Source organism: Pseudochaenichthys georgianus, chromosome 11 (assembly GCF_902827115.2).
Source record: "Pseudochaenichthys georgianus chromosome 11, fPseGeo1.2, whole genome shotgun sequence".
NCBI lineage: Eukaryota > Metazoa > Chordata > Actinopteri > Perciformes > Channichthyidae > Pseudochaenichthys > Pseudochaenichthys georgianus.
In genome coordinates, this window is record NC_047513.1 from 18,263,704 (window position 1) to 18,282,874 (window position 19,171).

At 39.2% G+C, this 19,171-nt stretch overlaps 1 protein-coding gene across 2 annotated transcripts; it reads right to left on the reverse strand.

Annotated features, from left to right (window-relative positions):
- Window positions 1-895: 895 nt before the first annotated feature.
- ncaldb (neurocalcin delta b) lies at window positions 896-18,730 on the reverse strand. Of its 2 annotated transcripts, none has more exons than XM_034094726.2 (4): window positions 18,518-18,730; window positions 5,989-6,419; window positions 3,798-3,903; window positions 896-3,090 (listed from the first exon to the last, which is right to left on the reverse strand). In XM_034094726.2, exons 2-4 carry the CDS (start codon window positions 6,364-6,366, stop codon window positions 2,996-2,998), a joined length of 579 nt encoding a protein of 192 aa, XP_033950617.1. In that variant the 5' UTR covers window positions 6,367-6,419; window positions 18,518-18,730; the 3' UTR covers window positions 896-2,995. The 2 variants fall into 2 exon arrangements, with proteins under 2 accessions (XP_033950617.1, XP_033950618.1); XM_034094727.2 differs by lacking the exon at window positions 18,518-18,730 and adding an exon at window positions 17,949-18,081.
- Window positions 18,731-19,171: the final 441 nt, after the last annotated feature.

Genomic DNA, 19,171 nt, shown 5'->3' on the forward strand with positions numbered 1-19,171 from the left:
GTGGAACAGGTTTTGTTGAGCTAAATGCTAACACAATGACAATGCTAACAGGGTGTGCAGTCTATATTTAAGATAAAAAAGCTTTAATGCTGTCCGAAATACTGTTGTAATGCCTTCACGAGTGTGTTTAAAGGCAACTTAGCTACACCAAATCACCTCGTCACTAGTCAGTGGCAGTTACAGCTTTACTCTGTTAAACTCGGCTAACTTAAGCTAGTTATCTTTAGCCAAATTAATTTGTTTGTTTGATGTTGCTGTAGCTGGTTGTTAAAAGAAGCCAAGCAAACACCTAATATTCTGGTGACTGTGGCAGAGCTGGGGGTTGGTTTATTTATTTTTTACAGCGATTGTTTATAAAACCTATTTTCAGCTAATGGTATCTCTGTGTTGTCGGGTGCAGTTTATCCATAGAGTTGAACACTTTCAGCCACACCAAGTTTGGCAGGCTAGCATAGTAACATGTGCTAATTAGCTTGGGCCAATGGAAAAGCTTTCAATTAAATAAACCAAAGCCGTACCTTTTGATCGGATGGTGACGCTTTGAGGCTGAAGCTGTACTTGACCCAAAATGTAAGTGTTTGGCCTGATAATGGTGCTACAATTCATACCATTTACATAATGTATACTAAATGTTATACTACTCTCTTAGCTTAAAAACCACAGTACAATATGACTGGTGATGCCAGAGGAAAAGTTAAGGAATCAGACAATTCATCAAGGCTTAGGCCCATCGTCTGCGAACCATGACATTTTTTGGCATCCCTCAAATATTTCTTGACAGGAGTGGTCAAATAGATGAACCACTGTTACCCCGAGCCATGCGCATGGTTAATTATGTCTTACTTTCAAATGCAACATTATGACTATTAAAAAGAGAATCAGCCATTTTCCCACTTTGTATTTATTTGAATAACAAAATGGAAAACCTAAACAGAATACATACATACCAGTTAACAATACAAAATCTACAAAATGATACAGTGACAAAGTGTTTTGTTCGACAGACAACTGTACAGTATATTTTTTTGCTTCTATTTCAGTCATCTATATTTGGCACTTGACCACAAGATGCTATTGAAGTGAAATGTGGGACCTGATGATCACCTACTTGAAATGTGTATCACAATCGTTTTTCTCCAAGTTATCCTTAAGCTTCCCGTTAAGACTTACCACATATTTTGGTGTGTCAGAGGTAAGTGAGAAGCTAGTTAGAGCTAACGGTAAATCCTGCAAAAACACAGTGATGTTTGGTGGACACTGCTGTTCCTCGCTGTCAACTTCAATGCTTTGTTCCATTTGTCAATTGTTACTGCGACATAATCATAAAAAAATGTGTAATCTCCCTTGTCACAGTTGCACTTAAATGTTTATGTGCACATTAAAGAGATGTAAAGTCACATTCGCAAAAGACTTGACATTTCCAGTTGTTAATGTTGCACATTAATGACTTGTATGCCATCGTTTATACACACAATCCTAATGACTGCCTATGTGTACCGACTTATTGGGAAACAGTAGACTGAATTGGACTGAGATTTGTAGCTTTTTTCTCTCTCAAAAAGGGCAAAAAGAAGCCTTTATAAACTAAATGTGGCTGAGGATTTTCTGAATGAATAGCAATATGTGTGGTCCTCTCCTTTTTTAACATCTCTAGCATAAATATGGGTGATATACTGTACAACTTTCTCTCATATCATATTCGTCAAGTAAATTAAAATGTTTATAATCACAATCCAATAATTTATAAGTCAAAATTGTAAAATTATTATTTTTTCCACTGTAGCGAACCGCCACAATGTGATCACAGAGTAAAAGAATATATAAGTAACATACTATATATTCATACAACTACTAACTTTTCTTTGCTCATACACATGTTGAACCACAGTTCACAGCTCAGCTCAGTTTATGTGAATATGTCAAATCCATGTATCCATCTGTTAAATTAAGTTGTGTGTGTGCGTGTGTGTGTCTGGTGTGTGTGTGTGTGTGTGTGTGTGTGTGTGTGTGTGTGTGTGTGTGTGTGTGTGTGTGTGTGTGTGTGTGTGTGTGTGTGTGTGTGTGTGTGTGTGTGTGTGTGTGTGTGTGTGTGTGGATACAGAACTTGGCATAAAAAGTCATTTTCAAAAGAACAGATGGTTGTGACCTGTAGTCAAAATATTCCCCTTCATTTAGAAATCTGAGTATCATTTTGGTTTGGTGTAACCTTCCTCCAAAATAGACATTTAAAAGAAAAACTGCTTTTATCCCTTTTTAAATTATTCTGTACTTTAAAACTAAACGTCCCAGATCTCTTGTCTACATAAGCCATACTGTTAGCTTTGATAACTTGTTGTGCCAGACTCATTTACTTCATTTTTTTACAGTGTTAATATGGAGCTAGAATACTTTGTAAAAATCTGTCAGTCATCACTCAACAACCCGAGTCAGTTAAAAGAGAACACAATGAGCATAAAAACAAAAACAAAAACAAACTTGAACTCGGCTCAATGTACCTCACGAATCTGTTGGATTAACCTCGTCGACCGTCTTCTCCGACAGAGATAGCACAACTTTGATTCAGCGTTTAACAAGTCTTTGATGGGATTTCAGTCCTTTGTGTTATATTTGTACCACGTATGAGATCTGTGTTGTCTGCGGATTTTGATCAGGCATAGAGGCACATGTACAGAATGTGCATGTTAGCGTCTGAAAGACTATCTGCAGCAGGCTTTGGTATTTTTAGCAAGTACAGTCGCATGGTGTGTGTGTGTGTGTGTGTGTGTGTGTGTGTGTGTGTGTGTGTGTGTGTGTGTGTGTGTGTGTGTGTGTGTGTGTGTGTGTGTGTGTGTGTGTGTGTGTGTGTGTGTGTGTGTGTGTGTGTGTGTGTGTGTGTGTGTGTGTGCCTCTAAAGCTCAAGTGATCAAATGTCAACCATCTCAGGTGGGTCAGCTGGGAGAGATATTAAAATTGTGTTAAATGAATCAAAGCAATGATGGGGGAAGAGTCCAGTTTTCTACAGCCCAGCACTGCTGGGATCACACTGCAGCAGCCGGACGATGGAGGGGTCGCTTTTCGCTCCTTCAACAAACTCCTCAAGGGACAGTTTACCTGTGAGAGAAAGACAAGTATTAATGGTTTTGTTTATTCATTTCAGATGATACAAAATATGTTTAATCAAAAGAAAAGAGCAGATATCTTCCCCATGATGATGTTACTTTCCTTAAACAATTGCTCATAGCAATACAAAAACAAAAACCCCATGTGCAGGAAAGTCTGTTTTAGCAGGAGCGTCCCTATAGCCAAACAAGCTTTAAATAAGTAACATCCTTTAGTGACAACAGTCTGTGACTAATCATGTTTAACTTTTTAATAACAATAATCTTGTACGTCTAATAAATGTGCGCATCGTATACATCTATTGTGGAAAATAATATAGATTATTGTTCTCTTTGAGGACAACGGAAAACATTTATATTTATTTTATTTAACTTTTATTAAACAGCTACAACTTAGACTGCTGGACTGCATCTACAGGATTTGGCCAGTATTGCATCATAGGCTGGATTTCCTGCTTCTTTTAATTTAATTGGGTGAGTTTTAGTTGTCTTGTGATCATTTGGGCTATTTTTAGTGATAGTTGATTATTTTCTTATGATGTTAAGTTAGATGAAATGCCAATTAAATTAGCCTATATTCTCCATGTGCAGTGTTACTGAGATTGACAGGGCACTGAGTTCAGTTGTAGGCTTTAAAGAAGCGACTGTGTTATCAGAAAACACTGCAGCAGAGTGAAAGGCAGAATGAAGAAGGCTCACCATCTCGATTTGTGTCCATCTGCCTGAAGATTTTGTCCGTTCGTTTCTCCGGTGTAGACTCATCCTCGGGCATCTTCATCACAGAGGAAACCATCTTGTAAATAGCCTGAAGATAGAGGGAACAGAGAGGAGGAAGTCATATACAAGATTTTATGTTTCAGACTACAATTGTAAAAAGAGTTGTTTGTGGTTAGTTAAGTCACCTACAGTAACCTTCTCTAACATTTTAAGTGGGTGTATTACATTTAAATAGTAGATATCTCAGTCAAAAACAAAGTGTCTACAGTCTGATCACGTTTCATAGTCCGGCTAGAAGCACAAATCATCATTGCATCAGCTAGATTGTTGAAGATGCAGTGAAATATATATATGACTCATCAATCAATACAACTCCTCTGGGATAAGAGAGATAAAGGATTACTTATTTATTTATGTTTAGCTCTGGGGCTGATGCTGATGCGTCTGCGCGGAAACAAAAAGGGAAGTACCCAGGCCTAAAAGACATAGTTTAGGTTTTTAAATAGATAAAGTGAATGTATTGCTTCACTGTTTAGGTTTTCTGACGAACTTGAACACTGAAGCTGTTGCTATATATCAATGTTGCTGCGTATGTTTGTTGTTTAGTCCTTGACATCTTTCTATTAGACGGTTAGAAAATGTGTTTCGGATCATCTGCATCCATCACACGGACACACACAACTTTTATTTAAATAATCGGCTTATATGGGCGGGTAATGGTTCAGCCTCTGTTACAATTGTGATCATCTTTAGGCCATGTTATGGATATGTGTCACTAATATGACAGCTGCATTGAGGAAGATGCATGTCGAATACAATTACAGAAAACTAAATTAAATTAATTCAGCAACATATTTGCAATTAAATGATTGTACATATCTTTTTGGTTTGGACTATTATTCAAACCAATGATTTGAAGACTTCACCTTGGATTTTCGGTTATTGTGATGGACATATTTTACTTTTCGAGTAATGGTAAGATGAAGGGATGCTGCAGCGGACCCTATAATCAGGCATCAAAATACATCAGCTGATCTAAATACACAATGAAAATAATAAGTAAATGCAGCCCTATGTTGGACTGATGGACATTTAGCAACACACACACACACACACACACACACACACACACACACACACACACACACACACACACACACACACACACACACACACACACACACACACACACACACACACACACACACACACACACACACACACACACACACACACACACACACACACACACACACACACACACACACACACACACACACACACACACACACACACACACACACACACACACACACACACACACACACACACACACACACACACACACACACACACACACACACACACACACACACACACACACACACACACACACACACACACACACACACACACACACACACACACACACACACACACACCAGGGGACATTACATTGACTTACATGCATTTCCTGGAGACTTATCCTAACTTTAACCATAACATGCCTAACCCTTACCCTTAACCTTACCAAGTCTTCACCCTAAAATTAATGATTCCCCTTATGGGGACCTCCAATTTGTCCCCATAAGGGAGGCGTGTCCCCACACACGTGACACAGAATACAACATGGATGATTGGTGAAAGAATGGGATTACACATGATCTAGCACTCATTTTAGCACTGGGATTTGCGAACATGTGTAAAGGATTGCTGTTGCGCGTCAGAACCGGTTATCCAATAAGACGAGGAGCCTGGGTTAAACTAGCTGTTGTAAAGCAACACGGGAGGGGGGTGGGGCTCACAGCTGCTGGATGCAATGCTGAGTCAATACGAGGATCAGAGGAGGGCCGCTCCCTTCTAGGAATACATCACATGAGTGTTATTGAGAAATGTCGGAACTGCTGGTTTCTAAAATTACTCAGTAGCTGGTTTCCCTGCTGTGAGCGGTCAAATGGTGCAGAACACAGAAGCAGATGGAAATATGATGGAGCAGCTGGTGTGGATGGCTGAGCAAAGTATTGCTTCACTGCTTGAGTAGTTTGAGGAACATGACCCTACTATGATGGCATGCAGTGGCCACTGAAAGACTGAGGGCTGTCAACAGATGGAGAAGCAGAAAGTGGGGGGTTGAATGAGGTAAACTACTCCAGACTTTAAGAGTAAAACCCACCGTTACAATCTCCAGCATCTCCGCCTTGCTAATGTATCCATTCCCGTCCAGATCGTACATACTGAATGCCCACTTCAACTTCTGGTCCAGCCGACCACGAGAGGTCACGCTCAGAGCGATGATGAACTCCCTGAAGTCGATAGTCCCATCTCCGTTGGCGTCAAACGTGCGGAAGACATGTTCGGCGAACTTGGTGGCGTCTCCGTAGGGGAAGAAGTTGGCGTAGATCTTCTTGAACTCCTCCATGGAGAGCGCGCCACTGGGACAGTCCCGCAAGAAGCCCTTGTACCACTCCATGATCTCGTGCTCGGTGAACTCCGTGTTCTCCATCAGGTCCTGCATGACGTCGGGACGGAGCTTGCTGTTCTGTTTGCCCATGGTCGCTGCTTTTGTTCAGGCTGTGGGCGATGTGAGGGCAGCGGTGACTTAGACTGCAGACAACGATGAAGAAAGAAAGAGAGAGGGGGACACAAAAAGGTTGTTAGATATAATCTGAAATAACCTTGAGAATCTTTGATACAGCTGGGAGAGAGGAGAAGGCGATATCAAAAGGTCTTCATGAATTTTCCCACTTTGAAAAGCTGGATTAATGGTTTTTCGTTGTTTTTGTGAAATACAAAATAATAAACCGACTCTTTGGACACCAAAAATTCAGTTTAAAACCTGTATTAGCCAACTTTTTGTCCACCTGGGGGCACTGGAACAAGCTGTATATCCACACTAACACATCATCATCAATATGTATTCTCTTTTCAGCTCCTGATAGAAACTTCTGGATCTCGAGCTACTCACAATTAGGATGTGATCATCTTCCAACTAAAATACTTAAGAGATAAGATTCTTCAAAGTCTGCTTGGCTTCCTAACTTTGCAAAAACATTTGAAATGGGGAGTTTTAGGATATCAAGTGCTCTAACGTTATGTTCTTTGGAGCTGTTAACATCAAAGTGTTGTTAAATTGTGATAAATTGGGTAGAAGCTTTCAAGATCCTGATATCACTTTATATGAGATTCACTGTCACTTGTGTTGCCCTGTATTTGGGGGTTTACAGAAGAAGTGTTGCTTTCATTTTGTCTTTTTTTGGTTTTTTTAAAGGCTGAAAGATAGGTGTATTTTTTTAGCTGCACTTATCTTTTTCACAGTTTGTTGCACAAAACATTAGTATAACCACAATGATAGTAAATAAAAGTGAATGCACACGATGAGGTTGTGCATGCGGTTTTGTGCTCATGCACAGCCTGGTTCAGCATCCCATGCAGCTGCAACAGGAGACCACCACATGACACACACACACACACACACACACACACACACACACACACACACACACACACACACACACACACACACACACACACACACACACACACACACACACACACGATAACCCCAATTCGTGTGTATCTCTGCAAATGCGTGTGTATCTCTGCAGATGCACGTTACATTTCATGCAGGAACAACACACACTTCCTCTGTAATAATAATAATCAAGATCAGCCTAGTTTTAAAAATATACCAACGTGAAAAGATATATAGATATGAAGTAAACCTCAAGTTCAGCTGGACTTTTTATTCTTTCCTGGCGCATAATAAACATGCAAAGTGAAAAAAAAGAAAAAAAGTAACAATCCCCTGCAGTGGCTGCAGAAAGCGAACATGGAGCCTTAACACTCGACAGAAGAGTCAGTTCATCATTTAACCCTGCAGCTAATGTGCTTAGCACTTCCCCTGTCAGACCAGCGGAGGAGAAGGGGGAAGCTGTTCTAAGCTTAGCCGAGGTTAATGACAGATAAAATCAGCAATGGCAGGCCGACGCAAATCACTGGTAGTTTGTTCCAGGAAGACAAATCTGTCACCAATATGTTTCCACTCAACATTTGTGGATTTTATTATTTTGTTCACAGACTCAAAAGCTCAAATATAAAAAAATCATAACATAATAAGCAATCTAATTCATATCCCTGCATGCACATGTAGACTGTGTACAATCCCATTTGACTTCAGCGGATCCATTAATTAACCACGCCTGATTGATAAGACTTCATAATGGGATGATGTTCTTTTTGCTATTAGTAATTTACTGTACTTAGAGGCAGAGCTAATGAAAAGTGCTGCTTCAGTGACAAACTCAACAGTAAACAAAGTGGTGGAAACACTATTCTTCACAAATTGACTGAAACAAATGTGTCATTTTAAGTGAAACTGTATGAATATGTAGATCTGTCAAAGAGTGGTTGCATTTTGAATTAAATACCCTGATGTTCTATTAGTTTTGTTGACTGCTAATGCAAGTATTCTGCCGCCTTGACCCTTTATTTCACACTCGCATGTTCCATAAACAGCCAGCTATAAACTCAGAGTAAACAATGGGCTCTAGCAATGTGGCAGCTGCCTCTAATGAGTTCCCTGCTGTTACTCATATAGTTCACTTCAACGCCAGCGTGGATGCTGGAGCAGCGTGAAAAGAACATTAACACATGTTTCCACTCATCACTCCTGGAACAAAACCCAGCAGCAGATACACAGCGGGGTCCGGTGTGAACGGCTGATATTAAGACTGGAAGCATGTCCGGCTTTACATTTTACAAAATCAAACAAACATTCTAGACCGTAAGGTGACACGGGGACTTTTAAATTGTCACATTAGCACCAAAGGTATTCCCAATAAAAATAGGAAACTTTTTTGATCATCTATTAAATCTCTTGAGTTATTTTAGACTAAATGACCAAACATTTGATGCCTCTGGCCTCTCACATGTAAGAATTTGCTGCTTTTTCTTAGTCGTCACTAAAGAAAATATTTTTGGTTTTGGGTCTGTTAGATTAGGGATGCACAGACTGCACAAAAAAAAGTGCCATTATGTTGGCTGTAAGAGGGACTATACGATGACTAATAGTAGTCATTTGGGGAAATAGTTCACAGGTCTCTCATACCCAGTGGCGACTGGCACAGCCCCACCTAGTGTCAGCAGAAAGTATTACAAATAATGATTACAAAAAAATGCAAAAAAAAAAAATATATATATTTTAAGATCATGTTTAATCATCCGATTCGTCTGTACATTGCTGTTTTAGTCTGTGTTCTTCTAATTAGTGTCTACAGTGTGTGCCTATTATGCTGTTTAGAGCCATGTGGGACAAAACCCGATCCTGCCCCTCCCTCTGACTGTCTAAGACTCTAAGTCAATGGTGACTGTAAAAACTACACTGCGCATGCTCAGAATATTTTTTATTTAAAGCAATGAGATTTCTCCATAGGATTTTAGAAATTAGCTCCAAATAAGATCTGTGGGAAACAAACCTGTTAGATAAATGCACGTTTTGTTCAGCCGGATAATATCCACATGTCTACCCTACTTTAATAATTTTTTACTCATAAATCTATCGATTAGATTAGATTTATGATAGACTTTTGAAACTACAAGAAGATAAGGAGGACTTTTACAAAAAGTAATAGAGATTTTTTTTACTGAACTTTTAGTGTACAGTTTTACTATTATGCTGCTGTGTTTATTGTATTTGTGTTACTCTGGCACAACAATTCCCTTCGAGATAAATAAAGTCTTATCTTATCTCTTTCCTAGTCAACTTGTATCTGGACTGCCCATATGATCAGGGTAGAACATCCATGATATGATATCTAAAGTCTCATGTTATATATGATGCCATTGCCACACGAAGAAAACAAAGTTACATTCACAGCAAGCAATAGAGTGGCGAAGTCCCGCCCATCTACTTCCGACCCATGGGACGTTATTTCGGAAAAATTATGTATTGAAGTCAATGGGGAGAGAAAACGTATTTTTCGATCGCGTTTGAATTGTGCCATGAATTACACATATGATGTTTGTCAATCTTAAAAAATAATTTCCATGTCAAAAAAGTCACAGTTTGTCGTAACACTGTTGAAATATAAGACTATGAAAAATACGCAACTAGAAAGACTACAAATCCCAGAATCCCGGTCCCGCATGCTGGCTCTTACGGAACCGACTAACTCCCCTTCTGTGTATACAGCTCTCAACATGCCCAGACTTGGAGGGATTTTCACCTCTTTTAATACTTTTCGCCTCATTCTGAAAGAAAGAAGTGAAATGTGCCAACGTGACGGCCGTCTTGCTGTGTGGTGCAAGGCGGGAGATGTAGTTCATTGAGCGGGTTCACACAAAAAAAAGTGTTACTTCACAGTTTTACGACACATTTAAATTGTTTTGACTTGCAAAGTTATCTTTTAAATTGACAAACATCATATGTGTAATTAGTGGCACAATTGAAACGGAATCGAAAGATAATCTTTCTCTCGCCATTGACATCAATACATAATTTTTCCAAAATAAGGTCCCATGGAGCTCCCCTGGAAAGGGAGGGACTTCGCCTCTCTATGGTTTGTGAGCTCACAGTGGAATTTGTTGTTTTTTTAGAAAGTATTGTTCTGCCATGGGCAACTTGGATGGTGGTGGGGGCCACATCATTTATGTACTGGCCACCAGGGGGCCACAGATTCACTTCAACGCGCACACACAAATTCCATGTATTGTATGTAATTATTAACAAATATACTAAGTTTGACATCTTCATTGACATTTTACAATCTTTCAGGGAACATCCTCTAATAAGCTCACTAAACAAATATCAGTTCACAGAAATGTTATTTAATTTTTACAAGTGGCATGTTTGGATTGAACAGGTGATTTAACAGTGTGGAATAAAACTATTTTAAACTATTGGAAAGCACGGAAAATGTGTGTGTATTGAGATTAACCATTCAAATGAGATAAACATGAAGTCAAGAACACTGACCCAGACATTAGTTGTCTAACTTGAATTTAGCTAAGACACTTGTAGCCTGTCTCTGCGTTCCCCTTATTCCACAATAAGGGGAATGTCAATACTGACACCTGTCAGCCCGCACTCTGCTGTTCCTCAGTGCCGCTCCCCCTCCCTCCCACTGAAATTATGAATGAAAAGCGTATAGTAATCATAGATAACACGGCAGGGTCCGTGACAGTTTGTTTTCATCTGATTTCAAATAAACAACAAAGTCTTGGTTTTTAGAATATTAAACTAGTTTCACCAAATTCAGATTATAAATACAACTTTTTTTGTAAAAGGCATACTTACAAGCGGTAACTTAACGTCACAGCAGGCATAACAACAGCCGGTGTTTCTTGTGAGTGTTTCCCCGGGAAACAAACACAATACACACAAACGCGTCACAGATTATTTTTGCGGTATTTGGCTGCTGAACGAAATCATGTACGCAGCTCGCGACGTAACTAGGAGTCTAGTGGACGGAATCAGTACTTTTTTTTAAATTATGTTGTTTATTAATTAATCTGAGGGCCCCCGGGCCGCCATTTGCCCATCCCTGATCTAAATGCTTAAAATGCAGAGAAAACTCAAAACCAGCTCAGTAAATGTACCCTAAACACACACAGATACTGACGTCAACTTTCTATTAGATATTCTCCTAATCAACAGTTGACGTCATCCTGATATCCTCTTTTAATGTCATCCATTTGTTTCCATTGGTGACCACAACCGCCACACACTCTGCAAACTGCATTTTAATGTTTTAATGGATTGGAGCGCTGTAATGATTACTGAGGTCGTGTTGTAATGTTTACTGACCAAACAATAACTCTTGTTTTGGGCAGCAGGTTGTCAAAGAAACATCACTTTATATGCCGCCGATGATTAACAGTAGCATTTAATTATACTTTCTGTGCAGACGGCTTGTTTAATTGTTTGCTTTTAGCTGCAGCTCCAATTAGACCGTCGTCTTTATGCCAGACTGTTTACACAAACAGAGCCGATTAAAATGATTCAATCTCCATTACTCTGCATGAGCGAGGGAAGGTTAATTAGTGTTGCTCTTACTGGCTTTACAACAACATATTATTAAACTAATTTGGTGCTTTTACGGAGAACTGATTAATTGATAATGAAAATAATTAGTTGCAGCTTTACTGTGTGCTGAGCTGTTAACTCTCACACTGGATGCTCTCTCTTTACTAACTCTCTTTGCTTTTAGACTCCACGGCTGGGTGTAGTTTCAGCGTGGAGTTTGCATGTTTCTCCCTGTGGGTTTTCGTTTCCTCCCACAGTCTACAAACATGCAGGTAAGGCTGCATGTGTTCAGTATAGTATGTATGGGTAAACATGTAGGTTGTTTTGACTGCCAAATGAATGTTTTATAAATGTAGAACTGCCACGATTAGTTAACAGCAGAAGAAAACGATGTTTTATTAACTGTTGAAGTATTTTTTTGATGCAATAATGGCAAAAAAACGCTGTTCCTGTAGATTAACTATTTGTCTGTGTTATATATCATATTAAACTGAATATCTTTTGTTTTGGACTGACAAAGCAAGACAGGTAAAGACATAAATTGGACAATCAGGAATTGAGACGGCCATTTTTCTGACTTTTTTGACACTGAAAATGGTTACTTGCAGCCCTTATGTAACTTAACATATTATGCTTACACTGCACACCACCCCTCTCACTATGCTGTGCATTTCAAAAGGAAGAAATGATGGGATGAGGGCTCAGACCTCCACTGAACATCCCTTTAACTAGTCATCCCTAAGAAGCTATTTCTGTCTCCCAGAGATCACTGCCTACAATTAACGTTAAGACTCTTACCTGCTGCTGCTGGTCGACCTCTGATGACACTGTTACATAACGGAGGCTTTGACAAGTGGAAAGGTCACGTGGTTTAGCCAAGTCTCTTCCATTTCATAAGGTCAAGACAAAGAGTGAGCACCCGGCACTTGTTTAACCTCGTGAGTGCCTCTGCGAGGGGAACAGGCCTGAGAGGTGAGCTGTGCAGGTATAATCATAGACTGCATGTATAATCCATGCTGTCACTTTCAGTTTCTAATAACAGCAACAGGGCACACATGTTCAGACGTTTAGTAGGACAAGATCAACCTGTGGGGCTTTCAGACAGATTTAACTAACACTACAACTAATGATATACAGCAATGCCTCTTTAGACATCAAGATCACTTCTTTAATTGTCTTGTTTTTCCAACCAACAGTGATTATCATCAAATAATACATTAAGAAAAGCAGCAATTCCTCACATTTGAGCTGCAAACATGTCTGTTTAGCATTTCAGGTTGAGACAAATATTAATTGATAAAAATAGTTGGATACTGAATTTCCATATACTAATAAAAAAAACGTTTGATTGTTCAATATCATTAATCTCCAACCACAGAGTATTTTTTAAAGCAAGCATTCAGGGGTAGGTAACATGTAATCTTATCATTATATTGATGTTAATATGAAACCTACCGGTAATAATAATTTTAGAAAATACATTCTTAAGTTGATGGCAAAAAGGATATCTATTTTCGTTTTGGACTGATGGTGACCAAAAACAAGTATTACCAAATATATCTATTTTTATATAATTATGAAAACGTCCACTGGGAAGCTGTGAATGCATTTTATGGACCACGTAATTATTGGTTTGATCATTAATATAGAAGATAATGCATTCATCGTGAAAATAACCATGAGTACTTAGAAAACTCTCAAAATCTGACCCGAAAATGTGATACCAAATCTTAGTTCTTAACACTTTAATATTAACTTATATATAAAATGTTTCATTTTTGAAGCCAATTATATAACATTATACTATTGAATTACTGGTTTAAAAGCTGAAATCCCACACAACTCTGCAGCAAATATGTTTTTAGAGCAGCATCTGAGAGGTTGACTCATTCTTGCTGCTCGCACGAAAAGCCCTCGACACGCCACCATCCCAGAACATCTTGTTGTCCACTTATGTAACCGCCAGAAGTCTCCATTTATATCCTGCAGGTAAATCGGAACCCAAAGGTCCCACAGATAATCCAAGAGCAGAAAGCAGAAGAAAGCTGGGGGGGGGGGCAATATGATCCGTCTGCGATCAGGCTGCGGAGGTGAAGCCAGTCCTTCCCGACCTAACAAGGACGCAATTATTAAACCTGCAAGATCTGCCGTGTGATATTCACCCAGAGGTCGCTATTAAATAGAGTGATGTTTCATTTCAGCTTTTATAAGACATCACAGAGGTTTAGGCGAGGACAAAAGTCAGAGTTAAATGTGATTTTGAACTCCAGAAACAGACATACAGTCTTTTACACTTCATCTTCTTATTACAGACACATGCATTTCCTAACATTCGGTCTATATGCTGTAAAATGTATTATCTCTTCGATTTACACACGGCATCTATTGCACGTCTGTCCGTCCTGGGAGAGGGATCCCTCCTCTGTTGCTCTCCCTGAGGTTTCTCCCACGTTCCCCTTAAACTGTGGGTTTTCTCTGGAAGTTTTTCCTTGTACGATGTGAGGGTCTAAGGATAGAGGGCGTCGTATTTCTCATACTGATATTCTGAACAATCTGTGCTGTTGCATTTGCTGTAAAGTGTCTCTACTGTAGGCTATTTTTATTATATGTACAGCACTTTGACTCGACCAAAAATCATTTAGAAATGTGCTATATAAATAAAACTTGATTTGATTTGATTACACGGGCACATGATTTTGATGATGGCAACATCACAATCACTCACTTTCTTCTCTGCTATTTAGGCACGTAATTCATGTTGTATCTATTTGTGCAGGAGCCTAGAGCTAGAGCAGCATGAAGAGAACATCTAATTCACAATTGAGAAGCTGAAATATGTCGCTTTAAGACCGTTTTTTACATAAAATAATGTTGTTTACGATGAACTAATGAGCAAACTTATTGCCAATTTATTTTCTGTCTTCTCGATGGTGCCGAAAGGTGACAAATAAATCCCTAATGTAGAATTGCTGTTCTCTCATGATGTCTAGTTTGAAAATTAAAAGATACCTACACACAAAAACAAAGTTGGTTGATGTCTCAACTGTGACAGCGATAATAATCTGCCACAAATGAATCAGTGTGATTAAAATGCAGTTAAGCACAGCGCAGGATGACACAAAAAACTAACAATAGAGAGGCCCTACAGCACATCCGACTCAAATTTAGACCACCACACCAATGTGTTTTTTCTTTAAAGAAGCTACAAATAAACAAGGACCAAAGAAAAAGGTTGTGTTTCTGACCGCCATTACCCTCATAAGTCTGGCACGTATGAATCATACAGTCTATGGTATGAATACTCCGTGCACGTCCCTCTCTTTAAACATCTCCTGTCCGCAGATCGTGTGCGATCACATGTCTGGTCAGCAGCACATTTCAAACTGCCATCAAAACGCAGCTGCAGGAGCCCCGTGCTCACGTTACAAGTATCATGACGAGGGCTGTTCAGCGTGCTTCAGCGGCTGCCTGAATATCTGCCTGCAACTTTATCTCCCGAGTTATTTAGCGTAGGGTCAGGACCAGTCTACCGTCAGGCCAATCTGTGCCACAGTGTCTTGGGAACTAAATTCAGCAGAGGGTTTGGAAAATACTTATCATGGCACATCAGTCAAATAAGGTTGTAGAACCTATACAGCTCCAACTGACTCAAATAGTAAAAAAAGGATTAGTAAATAGTGTTAGAAAGTGATATACGTAATAATAGTAAGTACAAATGTGACTTTGCAGCAGCTAAAAGTGAAAATAATCTACTGGTTTGTATGATTTTGATTCTATTGACACAAACGTTTTCCAGTCTGGAGCTGAAACCTTTAGTGGATTAACTGACACAAAATAATTTGCAATATTAAGATAATTGATTCATCTTTTATTATTATTTCCCTCTGCTTTCAAATTCTCCAATGTGAGGATTTACTGTTTATTTATATTTTGTAGTCATATTATAGGAAATGTAATATCGTTTGGTTTTTGGACTGATGGTCAGACAAAACAAGAACACATACCTATAGAGATATATGAACACTGAAAGATGAATTGAGAAAAGAATCAGCAGCTGGTCATAATTCATAATGACATGAATCATAAATTGCAGCCAGCTTTTTGCAAATAAGAACTTTTCACATCAAAGTGACGCTGAGGGCCAATTCACACTTTAAAAACACAAACATTCATAGCTCTAACGATAGCCCAAACATCCTCATACACTTCCTTAATATTTGGGTTAATCAATGTCCTTCCTTCATTTCTGCTTCTAGTTGTCATTTCAAATGGCCTTCCGTGATGTGAAACGTGTGTTAAGATGAGTTTGTGTACAATTGACAGGATTTGGTTTCTCTGGATGTTAGTTTATTTTTTATTTACAGCACTCTAAATAATAACATTGTGTTTTCTTTGGTTGACAAAGTCCATTCCTTCTCTTCTCTAAATCCTATTCATCCTGCCAATTTGAGAAACCCTAGGCAGCAACTTCATCATAATGCAGCACACATGAGCTCAATTTGTCAGCCGGAGAGCTTTGTGCGTCGATGTCTGAGCTGCAGAAAACCACAATCATGACAGGGAGGTCATCATGAGGAAGCGAATGAGAACAAGATTAAAAAAAAAAAAAAATTTCACTGACAACAACTGCAAGAAGACAGACACACACACACAGCAAATTGTCACTGATTGCACGAGGAGTGGCGTTTACTTTGCACTGAATATCTAAATGTGCCTCTCTCTGAAACAGCCTGTTGAAAAGACAAAGGCTCTGGAAATGGAAATGTCATTCTGTCCGATGACTAAACAACTCCCACCCTGCTCTGCCAGTGATATATGCTGCACAGCGTGTGTTAACTGCGGCTTTCTATCCAAAATATCAGCAGTCCAGAATCTATCATTATCTCAACATTTGAAGCTCTCCTACTTCTGTTTAATCTAACACTCATCCTTGTTTTTTCCAATCGCTCTCCCCGACTCCTTTCTCTAAAAAAACAAGGTCCACTTCAACTGAAAGAGCGCTGACTGCTGCACAGACGAACATAACTACAGAGGACGCTGCCAATGTGGTCAGACTGGCCCAAAACAAACCCACGCACACAGGAATAGAACATCAGAGTTCAGCATCTTGAAATGTTTGAAGAGATGCTTCCGACAGACCGACACCAAGGGGGAAATTATCTCGACTCCACCCTTGTGTCCGCACCTCCGCGGGTCTTTAAATGATTCTTGCCATGTTGTGTTGGCTTCCTGAGGTGAGAGGAGTAGCTGGACTGAGATTTCATTTCCTAAAAACATCGGATGTTCGGGTGCGACGGTGACTCAAAGATAGCAAAACCAGTCTGTGTGTCTTTTTATCTCATATCCACTACATCTTTCATTTTATGTCATGAGCTTGTGCTTTTCTTGTCACTTTAATGTTTATTTGTCTCCTTCTGTGTCTCTTTCACTTGATCAAACATTACAAGAACATACAAGAACATTTCACAGAGACAGCCAGAGGAAATTCACTCATGGCAGGTTTCTTGTTTACATCCCACATCACAAACTAAACCAGTTCAATCACTAGAAACCAACAGCTAACAAAAAGTAAATTTGCACAGAGCCTCTTAATACAACAAGCCACTTTTAAACCTCAGTCTTACTCTAGCTGTTTAACCATTTAACGGAAACCTGAAACCAATACGCTCCACTGAATAAGCAATGCAATGTAGGGATTCAACTAATGACTGTTTTCATTATTTATTTATTATTATATGTTGACATTTTATAAATGAATTGATTATTTGCTTCAACAATACTTTTATATATTTTATATTTGGGACTGTTGTCAGATAAAACTAGCTGTTTAAGGACCTCAACTTGGGCTCATGAGAAATTGTAGCAGAACATTTTGTGGAGATACATTTTTATATACATTTGGTTCACTGCAACAAACAAAACAAAGAAGAAACATCCTACAAATCCTCACATTTGAGAAGCTAAAACCTGCTAATTTGTTTTTAAATGATCATAGAAAATTAGGTAAATAGATACATAGATTATCAAAATCATTGTCAAATATGTAATCTTTTATTTGATGCCCTGACTTAAATATATGTTAAACCTTGTAATGCTGGGAAGCTACTCACCTTATTTCAGTGAAAACATGATCTCACTGCTACCACACTGACCATATATTTGACAGTACATCCACCACAGGCATTCATGCACAGCAAAGCATTTCAATCCAAGATAAAGTAGCCTATCAGCAGTCCAATAAAGCTACCTCCTCTGTCCTGCTTTAGTCCACTGAGTGACTGATGTGTGTTTACTGAAAGGAGATACCCTGCCTCACCTCACTCAGACTAGTGTGTTAGTGGAGGACTCCTTTTCCACTTCCTGTCCTCACTCATTCTACAAATAAATATGAAAAGTGTATAAGGACACACAGCACCTCTGCTACCGGCTACCCTGGAAGTTAATTTAGGAAAGAAGAGCAGCCTCATCCGATTACAAATCTAGGTAAAGCTTTATCCGCTGCTACCATCTTGTAACGCTGTTGCAATTAATAGAAGAAAATAATATTATGCAGACCAATAAAAGTCTGTAAAGTTACTCTTGAAGCTTGTAACTCATCTCACCTGAGGTCCAAGCAACTACAAAAACAGGAAGCGGACAAACAGCGAGGGAGGGAGGGACAGCGTGAGCGACAACTTACCTCGCTTTTAAGTAGCTGTTGAAAGCCTGTTGAATGTCTCTCTAATTGTCCATTACTTCGCGTCTCAGCAGTGAAACGTTTCACAGACTTTAGGAGGGCAACAGCTAGCAGCAGGAGCCTCTCAGGAGCTGCAGTTTCCCTGCTTGCTATCAGTCCGCACTCTCTCAGCTTGTTTCGCTGCACATACTCCGCTCAGCCTGCAGACACTCACCATGACGTCAGGACTGTCACGTGATACTGCGGCGGCCAATAGGAAGTCGCGTTGGCCCGGCAACAAGATCAGCGTATAAAACAATTCACACAGTAAGGTTGTACTACTAGGCCTGGCTATTTAAATATTAATTATAATGTGCAGAGGGGGAAGAAGTACTCATATATTGTACTTAAGTAAAAGTAGAACAACCAGAGTGTAGGAATACTCTGTTACAAGTAAAAGTCCTGCATTGCAAATGTGACTCAAGTTAAGTAAAAGTACAAAAGTTGTAGGCTATTAGCATCAAAATATACTTAAAGTAACAAAAGTAAAATGTACTCATTATGCACATTGGCTCATTTCACAATCATATATATTACATGTTTTTACATACAATTATTGATGTGTTTATCAACCTGGTGAAGGTGAAGCTAGTTTTAATTATACTGCTGGGTAAATAA

What these genes read in the sequence shown, in the direction of transcription:
- ncaldb (XM_034094726.2), bottom strand. Translation starts at nt 6,366, where the DNA reads ATGGGCAAACAGAACAGCAAGCTCCGTCCCGACGTCATGCAGGACCTG. An exon ending in AGATGCTGGAGATTGTAACG is followed by an intron (nt 3,904 to 5,988) that starts GTGGGTTTTACT and finishes CTCTATCTTCAG; the next exon opens with GCTATTTACAAGATGGTTTC. An exon ending in GATGGACACAAATCGAGATG is followed by an intron (nt 3,091 to 3,797) that starts GTGAGCCTTCTT and finishes TTTCTCTCACAG; the next exon opens with GTAAACTGTCCCTTGAGGAG.